General features: G+C 40.4%; 1 protein-coding gene across 2 annotated transcripts in view; it reads left to right on the plus strand.

Moving 5' to 3' along the window:
- The window catches only part of LOC136834335 (probable nuclear hormone receptor HR38), a 286,419-nt gene that overhangs the window by 235,574 nt on the left and 35,845 nt on the right, over positions 1–15,000 (plus strand). The window contains exon 1 of one of the 2 annotated variants that reach the window (XM_067096829.1): positions 11,839–12,219. The exons of the other annotated variant lie outside the window; for it this stretch is intronic. Coding sequence (XP_066952930.1) covers positions 11,991–12,219 — 229 coding nt within the window. The 5' untranslated portion in view covers positions 11,839–11,990. Of the gene's footprint in view, positions 1–11,838; positions 12,220–15,000 lie in introns of those variants that run through there. 2 annotated transcript variants of the gene reach the window in all.

Below are 15,000 nucleotides of genomic sequence, written 5' to 3' on the forward strand. Positions count from 1 at the left end.
GTACACAGGTGTTGCTAAATAATATTATTTTTGTGCAGACAATACTCTCGAATATCAAGAGTACGTACGTATGTATGTATGTATGAAATTACATAATATATATATATATATATATATATATATATATATATATATATATATGTGTGTGTGTGTGTGTGTGTATAGAATATATATGTATATATAAAATATATATTACATTATATATATATATATATATATATATATATATATAGTCCAATGCTAAGAGCAATTGTTACTGAACTCACGAGATAGTTTCTGTCGGTGATTATCACTTATCAATAAAAATTCCCCTTCGGTAATATTTTCGAGATGGAGCAGAATTGGTTATTAAATGACACTTACAGCTTAATGTCTGTGGCTAAAGAATGTCACGGTGATGATGTGATATATATATATACTCATATATATATATATATATATATATATATATATATATATATATATATATATATATATATATATATATATGAGCACACGTGTGTGATTTTAGGATTTGTTCCTTTTCCATTTGGCTATGACATAAGCAGCCAACTAACCACTATGCAACCAGTTTACTACCTGCTTCATTAGAGCTACTATAGGATTTAACAGAGCGAGTCCATACCGCTCCGTCTTCTCAGGAGAATTAAACCTGGTCTTTTTAATTGGTGAGGAAGGTTTCATAAACAAACGAGTAAAAAATGCGTCGAAGTTTTTTCGGCGCAATCGATTTTTCTGTACGGCGTATGAAACTCTCAGCCGCAGCACATGAAACTTTCAGCCACGGCCCGGTGGTGGCCTGCGTTGTTAGCACCTACAGCGGTGCCAGATGCACGGTCATGGCTAAATTTAACCGTAAATAAAATAAAAATTACTGAGGCTGGAGGGCTGCAATTTGGTATGTTTGATGATCGGATGGTGGATGATCAACATACCAATTTGCAGCCCTCTAGCCTCAGTAGTTTTTAAGATCTGAGGGCGGACAGAAAAAAAGTGCAGACTGACAGATAAATGGCCATCTCAATAGTTTTCTTTTACAGAACACAAAAAGTAAACTTGTTTTTCTGACTTTCCCTCGTATACGAGCAGATTTTTAGTAGTAAAGTCGTCCTATGATATGAAAATGTACAGAAAAGCTAGACTCTATTCCATGTGATCATGTAGCTGATACATTATTCAAGGTTTTTTCTCAGCTATCAGGGAGTGCAAGAGTAGATAACTTAATTGTATACCAGTCACACGTATTATATGCATATATATATATATATATATATATATATATATATATATATATATATATATATATATATATATATATATATATATATATATATATATACATACATATACGTTAGTGGTTTTTATATTAAATGAGTTTGTATGTATACAAATGCACACTTCATATGACAGTTATCTCTTCTTTACTTTCATCATATTTCTTACGTCATACTCACAGTTCCGTTTCTTTTCCCCCACTAATTCTACATATTTTACCTTATCTCTGTTAATTTCAACGTCACTAGCGCCCCAACTCTCTCTCTCTCTATGACAAACAAGTACTGTACTTTGCTTTCCATCGTGAATGAAGTGGAATGAATGGATGGTTTGGGAGAAAGGCAAAGGGGAATGATTAATTAGAAAGTGTCCCCCATGATGAATTATGTGCAACAATGACGTTCTTTTTTCTTGACGTCATTACAGCCTTTTCTTCAAAATGGGATTCCATTACTTCATTTTTTACTGTACTTCTGTCTAGCCTCAACGACCTTCGTTTTGTTTATTTGTTTCTTATTTACTTCACATCCCAACTAATGCTAACATTCACTTCAAGCATTCTCTTCTTGCAACACTTTCAGACTTTCGCTCATCTTTGAAGTTTCTCAGCTATCACTAATTAATAATATGACACATTCAGACACCAGTGTACACCATATTTTCAACTCTCTCTCTCTCTCTCTCTCAACATCCTCCAAACCGAGACTATGTCAAATCTATCATGGACCATAATTAGTCTTCTCACTTATTCCTTTGGAACCTTTCTCTCACCCTTAGGTACCCTACCAAACCTGGTCAGCCAGTCAATCACACCATCACCGCTGTACTCCAGTATTCAATTTGCAATCCAATCACCTCCTGGTGCCTTAACATCCTCCACTCTTATTTCACCCCCTTAGCCCTTTTTTATTTTGTATACTGCTACAAAACAACTGCACTTTAGTTATTCCCTTTTTCTTCACTTAATCTCTTATCTTATTACCACACTACTTACTGCTTTTCTTCCTCCATCCTTAGTACTTATTTATACCAATAACACTCCCTGAAGACTCACTGACCCTTCATTGAATTTACCATGCACCCCACTAATACAATTTCACTTTGGCCCTGTTAATCTTAAACTATTTCTGACTTACGAGATTCATTTTACGTGATGACGGTATACAAAACATTTTGAATAACTTTCTACTTTCACTTTCAGCATTCTTCCCTTAGGACACAGAGCTGCCCAAGCTCTTGGGATAGCACTTACACTTCACACACACACACACACACACACACACACACACACATATACACACACACATATATATATATATATATATATATATATATATATATATATATATATATATTATTCTTATAATGAAAAATTCATTCAGTTCTTTAATTTCTTAACTCCTGAGACTGACATGCCTAGACGATTAACAGTTGCTTTTATGAACAGATTTTGTAAAGATGAATGCATTACATACTTTGCTTTTACTTTCAGACCATAGGCTTATTCAAAGCGTTTAGTTTGCCCATCTTTAAGATGTAGTAGTCTATACATATGACAGTTTAATACTTTCAAATATTAAGCCACAAATACCCTATTAACACCGCTGTCACCATACCTTGGGACCTGACCGGGATTCAGTGTTATGCAATTTTGGGTTGTAACTAGGGTGACAATGACTTCATCCACTCAGCTATCAAGTCGGATTCGAATCTATTGCTTTTTGGGTTGAAACAAGGGTGAGACAGTGACTTGATAACTCAGTTATCGTTAAGGCTTGAACATGGGTGAGTGACTTGTTAGCCTAATTATCTTATAAGCTGAGTATAAAGTCACTCTCAGCACAGTTTACACCCAAAAAAGGTATGAGTTCGAATCCTAATGAGGGTAGGTGCACTTACCATACATAAATCTCTTTGGGCAGAAATTTTCCTAAGGTAAAGTGAATTAAATTATTTTACACTATACACAATCATAAACATTAAGCCACAAGAAGTGTCGCCTACTATCGAATTCACTATACCTTAAGAATAACTTACACTGGAGGGGAGTTATACCTAATAAGTGCATCTGGCCCTGCCAGGATTCGAACCTGGGCCTTTGGTTCGATATACTGATAGATAATCGATTTGGCCATTTGGTAAGTTCTTGCTTGTGAAGAAGCACTTATTAATTATAATTTCCCGTTGGTCTATCTTATTCCCAAAGTATGCTTAATTCTATGGTAGTGATATTTGTCGCTTGATATATATATGTGTTTGTGTGTACATAAATATATATATATATATATATATATATATATATATATATATATATATATATATATATATATATATATATATATATATATATATATAGAGAGAGAGAGAGAGAGAGAGAGAGAGAGAGAGAGAGAGAGAGAGAGAGAGAGAGAGAGAGAGAGAGATATATATATATATATATATATATATATATATATATATATATATATATATATATATATATATATATATATATATATATATATATATATGAGCGTAAAATACAGGCAGGCAGACAGACAGTAGTTAGAGGGTAGTGAGGAGGCAGAGATAAAAGAGAGAAATGAAGCCCTAACGGATTGTTAAAGGCGATGTTTGAGGAGGACGTGAAAAGAAAAGAAAAAAAAGGGGGTGGGGGCATTGGGCGGTTGGCTCAGGAAGGGGGAGAGGGGTTTGGAGGGGGAAGTGGAGGGAAAGGAGAGGCGGAGGAGAGAGAAGGGAAGCTCGGTACTGTTTTGGGGGAAGGAGGTACTATTGAGGGAGGAGTGGGAGGTGAGACGGGGAGGGGAGGGGAGGGGAGGGGGAGATGGAGGGCAGTTACTCTGGGATACTAAAGAGGATGAATAAATTGCGGTGGAAATGCGCTACTGGAAGTAATAGGTGAGTTTGATGTTGCCTCTTTCGTGTTGCATGTTCTGAACGTGTTTGAATCTCTCTCTCTCTCTCTCTCTCTCTCTCTCTCTCTCTCTCTTTTGATTCTATAGACTTTTCACCCTCACCCCGCCTCTTCCTGGTCATACATTCACACCTTCCTTCCCTTCTTGCACCTGACGCCAAGGCACGCTTACGGACCTATGGATACGTCGCGAGAGAAAAGTAAACAGGTACGAGGTTCTTACCTGGTCCCCAACTCAGCGGTAGTGCAGTGCTAGTTAATTCGTAATCAAACAATCCCCAACCTGGCATACAAGATCACACACACACAATTTCATTTGTTCACAGATACATTCCATTCAAGAATGGAGTCCTTTACCCGAATCGTTAACCCACCTAGGTGGGGGTGTGTTAATGATTTGGTTAAATGGCTCCTTTTCAGATCTTTTGGGATCCCTTTTGTTTATCAAGTTTAACTGACAATCCTATTAACTTGCCGAGTGGATCATTTTATTTTGCCTCTTAACTGCCAAATGGATCATTTCATTTTGCCTCTTAATTTTATCTTTCACTGCACAGAAAGGCTTCCTTTTTTATTCATTTCCAAAATGTACCAGTTTTTCAGCGATATTACCGTAGAGGCAAACTGATGTAAACTTAATGAAAAACAGCCAAAGTGGGATAAAATAAAATGCATGATGGACTTCGTAATTTTGCACCATAATTAGTGTAAAAGTAGGGTTCTATCACTGGAAAGCAAAAAACTAAAACTAAAATTTTCTCATTTACATTTCAGAGCACTTTTGGACTTATTAATGATAACAATACTCTATAATAAAATCCGACTGGATTTTGTTTGTCCCACTCCCGGGTGACAGTAGGGGAGACATGACACAGCCACCCACACACTGCAAACCGGTTTGTCCGGCCTGGGTGGGGGCGGGGTAGGTAGGGGAACAGGAGGGTATGGGAGACATCCTGCAAACCTGTTTGTTCGGCCTGGATGGGGGCGGGGTAGGTAGGGGATCGGGAGGGTAGGGAAGACAGCAGCGCCAGGTTCCAGCGTGCGTAGCGTGAGCCAGCAAGCTTGTAATAATAATAATAATAATAATAATAATAAATAATAATAATACAGTCTGGTGACCGCAAATCTCCGCAAAGGTGGAGCACTCCACCCTCAGAAAGTCCCTCATCCAGATCCGGTATCGGGGCCCAACTTTTGGGATTATCTCAAGCTCACTTTCTCTCTCACCTGGGTCAACTGCTAGATAGTATGTCACTTTTACAGATACTACTTAAGCTTCCTTTTTTAGTTTTCTGTAAAAGAAAACTACTGAGATGGCTAATTGTCTGTCCGTCCGCACTTTTTCTGTCCGCCCTCAGGTCTTAAAAACTACTGAGGCTACAGGGCTGCAAATTGGTATGTTGATCATCCACACTCCAATCATCAAACATACCAAAGGAGCCCTCTAACCTCAGTAGCTTTTTTTATTTTATTTAAGGTTAAAGTTAGCCATGCTCGTGCGTCAGGCACCGCTATAGGTGCCAACAACACAGGCAACCACCGGGCCTTGGGTGAAAGCTTCATGGGCAGCAGCTGAGAGTTTCATGGGCTGTGGCTGAGATTTTCATACAGCATTATACGTTTTATATACTTGTTTTAACAGTCATCACTGATTTTCGGAGGAGGGGATGTAAACTGTTCGTGTTCAAACCGTACATCGTTCATGTTTCTCTCACGCTAAGGAAACCAGGAGGGAGGAAAGTGCCCCAGATTTTCCGTAAGAAAAATGAAGTCAGTGAGAACCCTTTCCCTAGAGGCAAAGGCAAGTCGAAGCTTACTTTCTTCTTCCTCTTTTACTCATCTCGGTTCCTCGTGCATTAAAATGAGATTCTTCAGCTCATAAGAACAACTGTATGTGTATGGCATATGACACAGCTAAATTCCAGTTGCATTTGCATTTGCTACGTATATTAAGACATGCAAATGCAACATAAACACCCTGTTCTTCGCCGGAAAGAAAAGGTAAGAATATTGTTCCGTTTCCTCAGGCTTGTGGTCCATCTTACTTTAAGATCTTTGTTTCCCCTTGCCGGAGGAAAGAAATCGGTTAACATCTATCTACTTCTTTTTATCTCCCTTTCTGCTCTTGTGACAGAGAGAGAGAGAGAGAGAGAGAGAGAGAGAGAGAGAGAGAGAGAGAGAGAGAGAAGAGAGAGAGAGAGAGAGAGAGCATGAGTTGGCTGGGAAAGTGGAGAAAAATAGGTAAAGGTACCCAGAGGTACTGTGTGTGCGCCACAGTTGATAGCAACTACTTAGTGAAGCGTGAAGTGTTGCCAATAACCTAACATTAGGTTATCGACAACACTTCAGTGCCTACGGTCTCGAAGGTTCTCGTGGTTCCTCGTGTTCTCCGTCGTCTATAACCTTAAAATCTCTTGACAGATTCTCCTTTACTGAGGTTTCAATATATCCTTTAGTTTGAGACCTACTTCCCTGTGAGATGCATTCTAAAAAAAATAAAAAATGGTCATTCGTCCCATTTAAATTAAAACAATGGTTAACGCTATTTCCAGAAGTGGTCATATTGCCCAAAATTTATATACATTAATGAGTCCAATATTGGGTTCACACCGTTATATCTTTCATAAACGCAAAAAAATAAAAAAAAAAATAAAAAACATTAGCCGTTTTCTTTTGTTATGGTGGATATAACCAGGGACTACAGAGCTACAGCCGAAAAAAATCAAGTCAAGGTTTAGCCCACCAGGGAAAGGGTGATCTGGTGCGATAGACAATTTCTACCACGTCTCTTTGATCAATCAAAGAATGTTATTTTTTATCAAATATGATTTTAATAAGTGGTCTGCCTAATTATTTATATACCTTGGTCTTTAGTTTGTCAGCTTTGCTGATGAAATTTTTATATCCTGGTATCTTTTATTATTTCACGGTCCACAAATATCCTTATTATCATTTTTGTCATTATTTTCATTATTAGTCTGTTGGCCTTGAAGAAGAGGGTCTTGAAGTGTTGCCCTCCGTTGTGAAGTAATATTACGAGTAATGAGGACTCAAGAAAAGGCATCCTCTGGACCATGGTCTAAGAAAGAGATACTCTGGACCTTGAATTCACATATGGCCAGAGTAATTTTAATTTTGTGCTTTGTCCAACCAACAGGGGCGGCTCTGTTTTAATTTGAAAATGTGAATAAATCATAAACGTACAGAAAAACTTGTAGCACGTTGAAACACGGTTCCTAAAGTTATAACCAACCACGACGCGCGATTTATACATCATCATCTCTTCGAAAGGCGAACGCACAGAAACAACGCGCAAGTGATGATGGTAGGTTGGACCTACGTTCTTACTGCTACGTTCCTACCCTGACGCTGAAGTGCAGAAGCGTGTACGTAGAAAAGAAAGGTCACACATTATTAAGTGGCGCTGCGAAGAAGCAAAAACAAATTAAATAAATAAATAAAGAGCAAGGACATTTCTCAGAAGAGGAGCAAGATCTTGATACCAGACGCTAATGGAGCTGAGGTAAACAAAGCACCCGAGACACGAGAGTTAGACGGATGGTTGGATGGATGGCACTGCTACAGACTGACCGATGGATTGTAAGTCAGTCGGTTTTAAACCATCGTGATAGTTAATAGAGAAAATACCAGTTGCTTATGCGCTGCATACTTCAGTGGAAATATATAATTTGGTTATAAATATCTAGACTCGAGAGAACCGAAACTTGATCTTGCATTCAGAGGGAATAGGAAACATTCGTTACGATAACAAGTAAATTTTACCTCAAAGTACGGAAATCAGCGTGGCAAAACATGATCACCAGTCGCCTTGATGATTCACCAGAGTCATTCTGAACAGAATGTACCCTGCACCGGATCGTTAACAGATAAGCAATGTAATGATAAGAAAGTCTATTGAAGCTTCGAAGGCTGTATGAAGGCTTTGGAAAGGCATTTGAAATTGATGCTGGGAATTCCTCAAGAGACTGTTAACATCGTATTGGATTCACCCGAAGAAATATTCCTTTATGTATTCATTGGGTGAAAGGCCTTATACCAACACGGATCTTTGATCAAAGGCGACCCATAAGTGTGGGCAAGTGTTAAATGGCAATAAGCTGCAAGGTGAGGACTCTCTGTTCCTCAATGAGACTTCGACCTGACACAGATGAATGAATAAAGTAACTGAATGAAAAACAATCGGGGACTATTTCTTTCTCTCTGTTACAAAGTTTGGGAACTCTCTCCCTGCTTCCGTACCCTTGACTCCCACGGTCTTCCAACTCTGTGATCACAAACCATTCGGATACCAACATTCCATTTTCAAGTTAAGTTAAGTTTACGTTAGTTTTACCAGACCACTGAGCTGATTAACAGCTCTCCTAGGGCTGGCGAAGGATTAGGGACTTATTTTACGTGGCTAAAGAACCAACTGGTTGCCCCAGCTTGTGACCACCAGCAACACTGTGGAATCCGAACCACATTGTAGCGAAATGAATTTCTATCACCAGAATAAATTTCTCCAATTCTTCATTGACCTGCCAGAGACTCGAACTCGGGCCTAGCGAGTGCTACTCCACAGCTCTACCGACTCTCCCAACGAAGAGCTTCCATACTTTGTTTTCGATGCTGTTTTGTATTTCACTTACTTCTATCCTGGATATTTAATCGCACAAGACAACTGTTACTCCGAACGATAAATGCTGACCACAGCATCATAAGTCTCAGAATAATATGAAATTTGGTACGCCTATAGGAGATGCTTCACTCTTACTTTCTTTTCAACATTAAGTAGTTTCATCTAACAGGAGCTGGCACCAATAAATAAATAAATAAGCAGATAAAATAAGTAAATAGGTAAATAACGGTCACTGCCACATATATGCTTTAATGGCTGAATCGTGGAAGAAGCTCCACTGCAGTAACATGTCTACATTAGCCACTACGTCCATAAAATTATTATTATTATTATTATTATTATTATTATTATTATTATTATTATTATTATTCATAATTTCGAAATATTATCATTCACAATTTCAACTACATTTTAACATATAAAAAAAGCCATACACAAGAAATTGAGTCCCAAAAGTTTTACTGCACGCGGATGCGCGCGTTGAGTACATCTACAGCTCTAACAATAAAGACCTGTGGGGTTTCACGCTTTCGCAGTATTTCCAAAATCCTGCCCCATTTCGGACACTTTCCACGATGAATCACGCCGCTGGCCATTAAACTGACAAGCGGATAAGGACCGGGGTGTCGAAATCTGGGGAACTCGTCGGGAACTCGGTAAAATCCCCATCGCGTCCCGCTACGGCCGAGGCGTCCGGTCAGCTGTCTGAGGCGAACGACAGACTCTTCAGGATAGAAGAAGAAGAAGAAGAAGAAGAAGACGAAGAAGAAGAAGAAGAAGAAAGGGTGACTCCGGCGTGCGGCGTTCTTCAAGCGGAAATGAAGATAGAAATATTTATATGATCCCCCTCGCTCTCTCTCTCTCTCCCCTCTCTCTCTCTCTCTCTCTCTCTCTCTCTCTCTCTCTCTCCTCTGTATTCTACTGCATCGTATCTTCTTTTTCAGTAACTTATACCATTTTCCATGAAGAATGAGCGATACAAATACTTTAATATTCCTCTGCTGTGACCTGTACCTTGTTGATAACATCTGTTCAGTAATTTTCAACATTCTTTAAAATAAGTTTTATCACTGATGTGGAACTTTTCATCAGCAGTCATCATTATTATTATTATATTATTGATTGATGATGTTTTTCTGCATGCACCAACTGCCAGTCCCAGTCCCTCTTCAAACTAGAGTAAATGTTTATGGCAGTATTTTTATTACAATTGTGCGATCGAATAACGTCAAAATAGCCTCCTCCCCAACACGAGTTATTTTCTTTATTTCATTTAATTTTCGTTACCGAAAGCCTCGCCGTTCATGCGTCAATCAATAAAGAAGAGGAAGCAATCCCTTTTAGACCTAACTTTTAACTTTTAACCGCGTGTCATTGATTTGGTTAAACCTTCCGGCGTCGAGATCCGAGGAAGAGATAAGAAGATGTATGAAGACGACGGCGGCGGAGATGTGCAGAGGATAAAAAGATCTCGAATGCTCCTAAGGGCAAAGGACTCAAATGCGACTGACTATTCCGTTCCAGTTTATGAATGAACGCCTGCAAGTCGCGTTGTCACTTCCCACGCAAACTTTGTCCCCCCTTTTTTTTAATCTTATTCTTTCTCTCTTTCCTTCTTTCTTTTCCTCGAGATGACACGGGGGAAAAACGCCACAAAAAAAGAGAGGAGGCGTGAAGCACAGAAAAACCTTCAGTCATAACCGACTGACAGAAACAATTCCGGAACGAACCGGTTTGCAGTGTATGCTAATTTATGGTTGTGTGCGTGCGTGTGCTTGTGTGGCGCCTGATTATGTAAGTTCGTGCGTTCGCTCCCGTAAGTGGTCCAGAGAGAGAGAGAGAGAGAGAGAGAGAGAGAGAGATTTGCGTATCTTTGCACGAGCGTAGGTGATAATCCAAGCTCTTGCATACAAAGGCCCTTACGCAATGCTTTTGTAGCTATGTGGATACTGCAGTTGTGTGGGTTGCCAAAGGGTGGGTGAGGATTGGGTGGCAATTGGGGGATGGGTGTGGATGGGGGAAGACGGGTGACTGTTGGCGATGAGGCTGGCCAGGATAAAAAGGGGAAATCGATATGCAATGAAGATGAAGAAATCTGCATAGAATAAAACACCATCATTACCTCGTCTTTTCTTTTACGATAAAGAAATTTCTATTCACAGTTATTTTTTGCTTTTTGTCTGTAGTCGTGTGCTATTTCTTTCTTATTTTTCCATTGGAATTAGTTCGTATCCTCTAGAGTTTCTTTATTCATTTGTTCACCTACTTGTTTCTGTCTTATACGATTATCTCTCTCTCTCTCTCTCTCTCTCTCTCTCTCTCTCTCTCTCTCTCTCTCATCGGATATTAACACTGCTGCTTGCTTTCACGTTTCTAAATACTTCAGTGTTAAAGCAATGATTAGCCTCCGTATCCGAGCAAATGAATCCCATATAATTTGCCATCTTTAAAGTTCTGTCAGGTAGGTATAAAAAGGATATCGTAGACGCCCACATGCTTAAAGTATGTTGTAGAGATTTCACTGGCGATTAGATGGGGCTCTTCCCAAGACCGGAGTGGTCGAAACTTTGAGAAAAAGCAATAGCTTTTTCGCTCATATCGTCGCGTTACCCCAACATTGCCAGGAGACTGGCGACACACCCGCACCCTCATCATCCAACCTCGATATAGAGATTTCTGTCCTCTTTTCGTCGGTAAGAGTTATTTGGGTGCTTAATCCACTTCTTCTTTTTGTTTGAGATGGTTCCTCATAGTTCTTGGACACCTCTATTTGCTCTATCGCCGTTTAATGACAATGATTTTTCATACATTATCTTGCACTTGCTTCGAGCTTTCCTGTTGTCCTTAAGCGCATGCGCTTCCACCCTCACACCATGACGTCAGCAATCGATGTGACGCATTGATTCCGTCATATATAGCAGCCAATCCGGTGAGGGCTAGTGCGCCGCTATTGGCCTATGTGGTAGTGACGATGTGTGACGTATAATGACGTGTCCCTTACGTCAACAATATATACTTGGGACCAGATGTTGAGAGCAGTTATCTTGTTGTGAAGACGGTCGACATCGGTTGTGGGTGTGTGTCAGTCGTGGCTTGAGGTTGTGTTAAGGCATTATACTAGAACTCCTCATCTATATAGTGTCCCCTCTAGTTCTCTAGATGAGGGACCTTTGGTACGAGACCTACCTGGACCTGGATCAGATCACCGACGCGGGGGTGTCCACCGCCGGACTGGGTGACCTGGCCCTCCCCCACTTGACCACAAGTCACGTGACTTTTCCATCTCCACCTGTGACCACGACACCTTCACCTCCAGCTCCGTCTCTAGCACCGTTCAAATTCTCACCAGCTTCTCCAGACACACCTTTCAACTTAGGCCACAGCTCAGGTGAGACGCCATGTGACAGGGATCGCAAGCGACCGACCCAGCTCCTTCCCGTGTGCTTGACCGCCAGCAATTTGGTTCCTTCCCCTCGGGCACAGGCTTCTGAACAAACCCCTCTTTTGACAGACAGGCGTCTTGGCTTCTCAAAAACAGTTCTTGCCCGCAGAAAACTTTGCTCTTCGAGGTTGCACTCTTAAAGAAATAAGTGAATGTTAATTCTGTCAAAATTAATAACAAGTTTATTAAAAGATACCAAATGAAACGAAAAGCTAAATGTCTGCCTGTCAGGGGTTTCTTCTCAAGTTCTGTGCCCAAAGCTCGAAGGAATGTGACTCAGGATGTGTCACACTTCTTCCTTTATTTTTCTATCTCAGTGCAATCCGGCTTGGCGGATGTTTTGCTGTTGTCACCCTTATCTTATCAGTGTTTAGTTGTCGCTGTTCATTTTCACAGAAGGCACAACGGAATCTTTATCTATGTTGCGATTTCTCGTTTTCCTAGCTATTCTGATGTTCCGAAAGACCAGTGTGACAGTCTGCAAAAGAATTTGCGTGAGAAGTGAATACCTCGATCAATTTTCCTCTCGAAGTGGATAAACTGTATGTAAGAGTTGGGAAATGATTTCGTAACCAAGGAAAACAGCCTCTGTTACAGACTCAAAATGAACAAGTGAAGACGCTTTCGGGCGAATTGAAGCGATATGATAATTTCCCAAATGTGTGAAGCTTTGAGGCGATCCCGTCGTGATTTCGAATATTTTAGCCAATGACTCGAGACGAAAACGAAGTCCAAAAATCCCTGCCGTGGTGCCCTTCGAGAGATTCAGGTGGTCATCTGTACTGGTCGTTGACAGAGGAACACACAAATGATAAATGTCTCAATACGAAATAAGTCTGAATAGTTTATATTCGTCTGTCTGTCTGTCATGAACTCTACTTTTCCCCCAAAGAAAAAATGGACATTTTTCAAAGCCACCACCAGTTGCAATACTATTTCATGCTGAAGTCTTTTCGACTCATAAATGTTCACGTTCAGTCCTGAATTCATCAACATTCGTGATAGTCGTGTTCGATTGGTAATTCACTCTGTTTTCAACTGGCCCAACATTTGGTTACCAAGATTTGAAGAAGAAAGAAATCGCCATTTAACTTCTATACTTGAAGAAGGGTCAAGAGTACTTGTTCGTTGTTAGGCCTCTGTCCAGTATTATGTCCACCAGGCATATGGAATTGGTGATCTTAGAGTAGGAGGTTTGACAATAAGAGTAGGTAAGGTAAGCTGAGCTGGTGGGGAGTGGGAGGCCTGTTCCGTTGGGGCACAGGGTCGGGGTCCATGGGTTGGTGATTCGCCGGAGGGGGTGGCCGGTACTTAAAGCTGACCTCGCCTTATCTTTAGAAGCGTCACGAGTTCGTTCGTATCTGTTGGAAGGAAGGAAGGAAGGAGGGGTTTTGGTTACTCGTTATGTCAACCTCGTAACGTCTCCCAGAAGATTTGACAAGTTTCTTTTTATTTCTAAAGTATATGGTATATATATCGTTTGGTCTTCTACTGTTCGGTCAAGTTTACGATTCAGTCAGAGCGTTTGTCAAATCTGAGGTGATGAGTAAGGAGTGCTTTCAAATGCAGAGAAATGAACGGAACACCTTGCATTAATGTCGGTCATGATGCTTGCTACAGTCAGCCAATAAAATGAACGATGCTCCATCCGAAAACCATTTTTCTTAATTTTTGTTACTTACAGTTCCCGAGTGTTTTCTAAGAAATAAAACTGTCTAAAACTCCAGTTCGTCTCGAAACGAAAGCGCAGGGAGGGTCACACGCTCTATCCTAGTGACCTGCTGCGTGAATACGGACCCTATCAAAATTGCATAACATGTGTTGATGTTCTGCCGCTGTCCCCTTCAATCCTGCACGTTGCACGCAATTCCAAGCGCTGGCCGACAGTCACTTGTTGCAGTATTCTGAGCGAGAGAAAGAATTTGAGCTAGATTCATGGAAAGATGTTTTCTTAAGGAACATTTGGATACCCCGAGTTTGATAAGGATGTCATAAAATCGACAGTCGTTTGGTTTTTCTGGGCAAATGCCTGTCCTGATTACAAGGTGAAATGGGTCTGTGCAGTGTGTGTGTGCGTGTGTGTGGTATATCCTTTTTAGCTGTCTGTCCCTTTTTGCTTCCTACATTTACTCTAGAAGCGAAAGTGAAAACTGATACACTCAAGTAGACAGTTCACGTGAATGCAACAAGTCTCTCTCTCTCTCTCTCTCTCTCTCTCTCTCTCTCTCTCTCTCTCTCTCTCTCTCTCTCTCCGAATTTCCCCTCTTGTATTTTGTTATTCCATGGACAGGAGGTAGGTTTCTGTTCGTGACAATTATAAAGGTCTTAATAATTCCCCCATCTTGGCCATGTTTTCCAACCTGAGTGTTCATCAAAGTTGCAATGTTTTTCGTAAAGGAGATCAGGGAAGACGAATATCCACCTGCACCATCTCTCTCTCTCTCTCTCTCTCTCTCTCTCTCTCTCTCTCTCTCTCTCTCTCAAAAAGAAGAAGAAGAAGAACAAGTCCAACATTCCAGTGCTTGGTTAGCAGACATCGCTCTTTAAGCCTTTTGCCGTAAGTCGATACAAGCGTCCATGCTGTCGACAACCATATGTGACGTCATGGATGACGTCAGTAAAACGCCAATACTTCCTCCCTCGCCCATGACGTCATGAATCAGGTTGACTCGGTGAACAAATATAGACGCTTTTGTTGATTGTGAATGTGTTGTTCGTGTGTTAGTT

Source organism: Macrobrachium rosenbergii, chromosome 53, assembly GCF_040412425.1.
Source record: "Macrobrachium rosenbergii isolate ZJJX-2024 chromosome 53, ASM4041242v1, whole genome shotgun sequence".
NCBI classification, from domain to species: Eukaryota; Metazoa; Arthropoda; class Malacostraca; order Decapoda; family Palaemonidae; genus Macrobrachium; species Macrobrachium rosenbergii.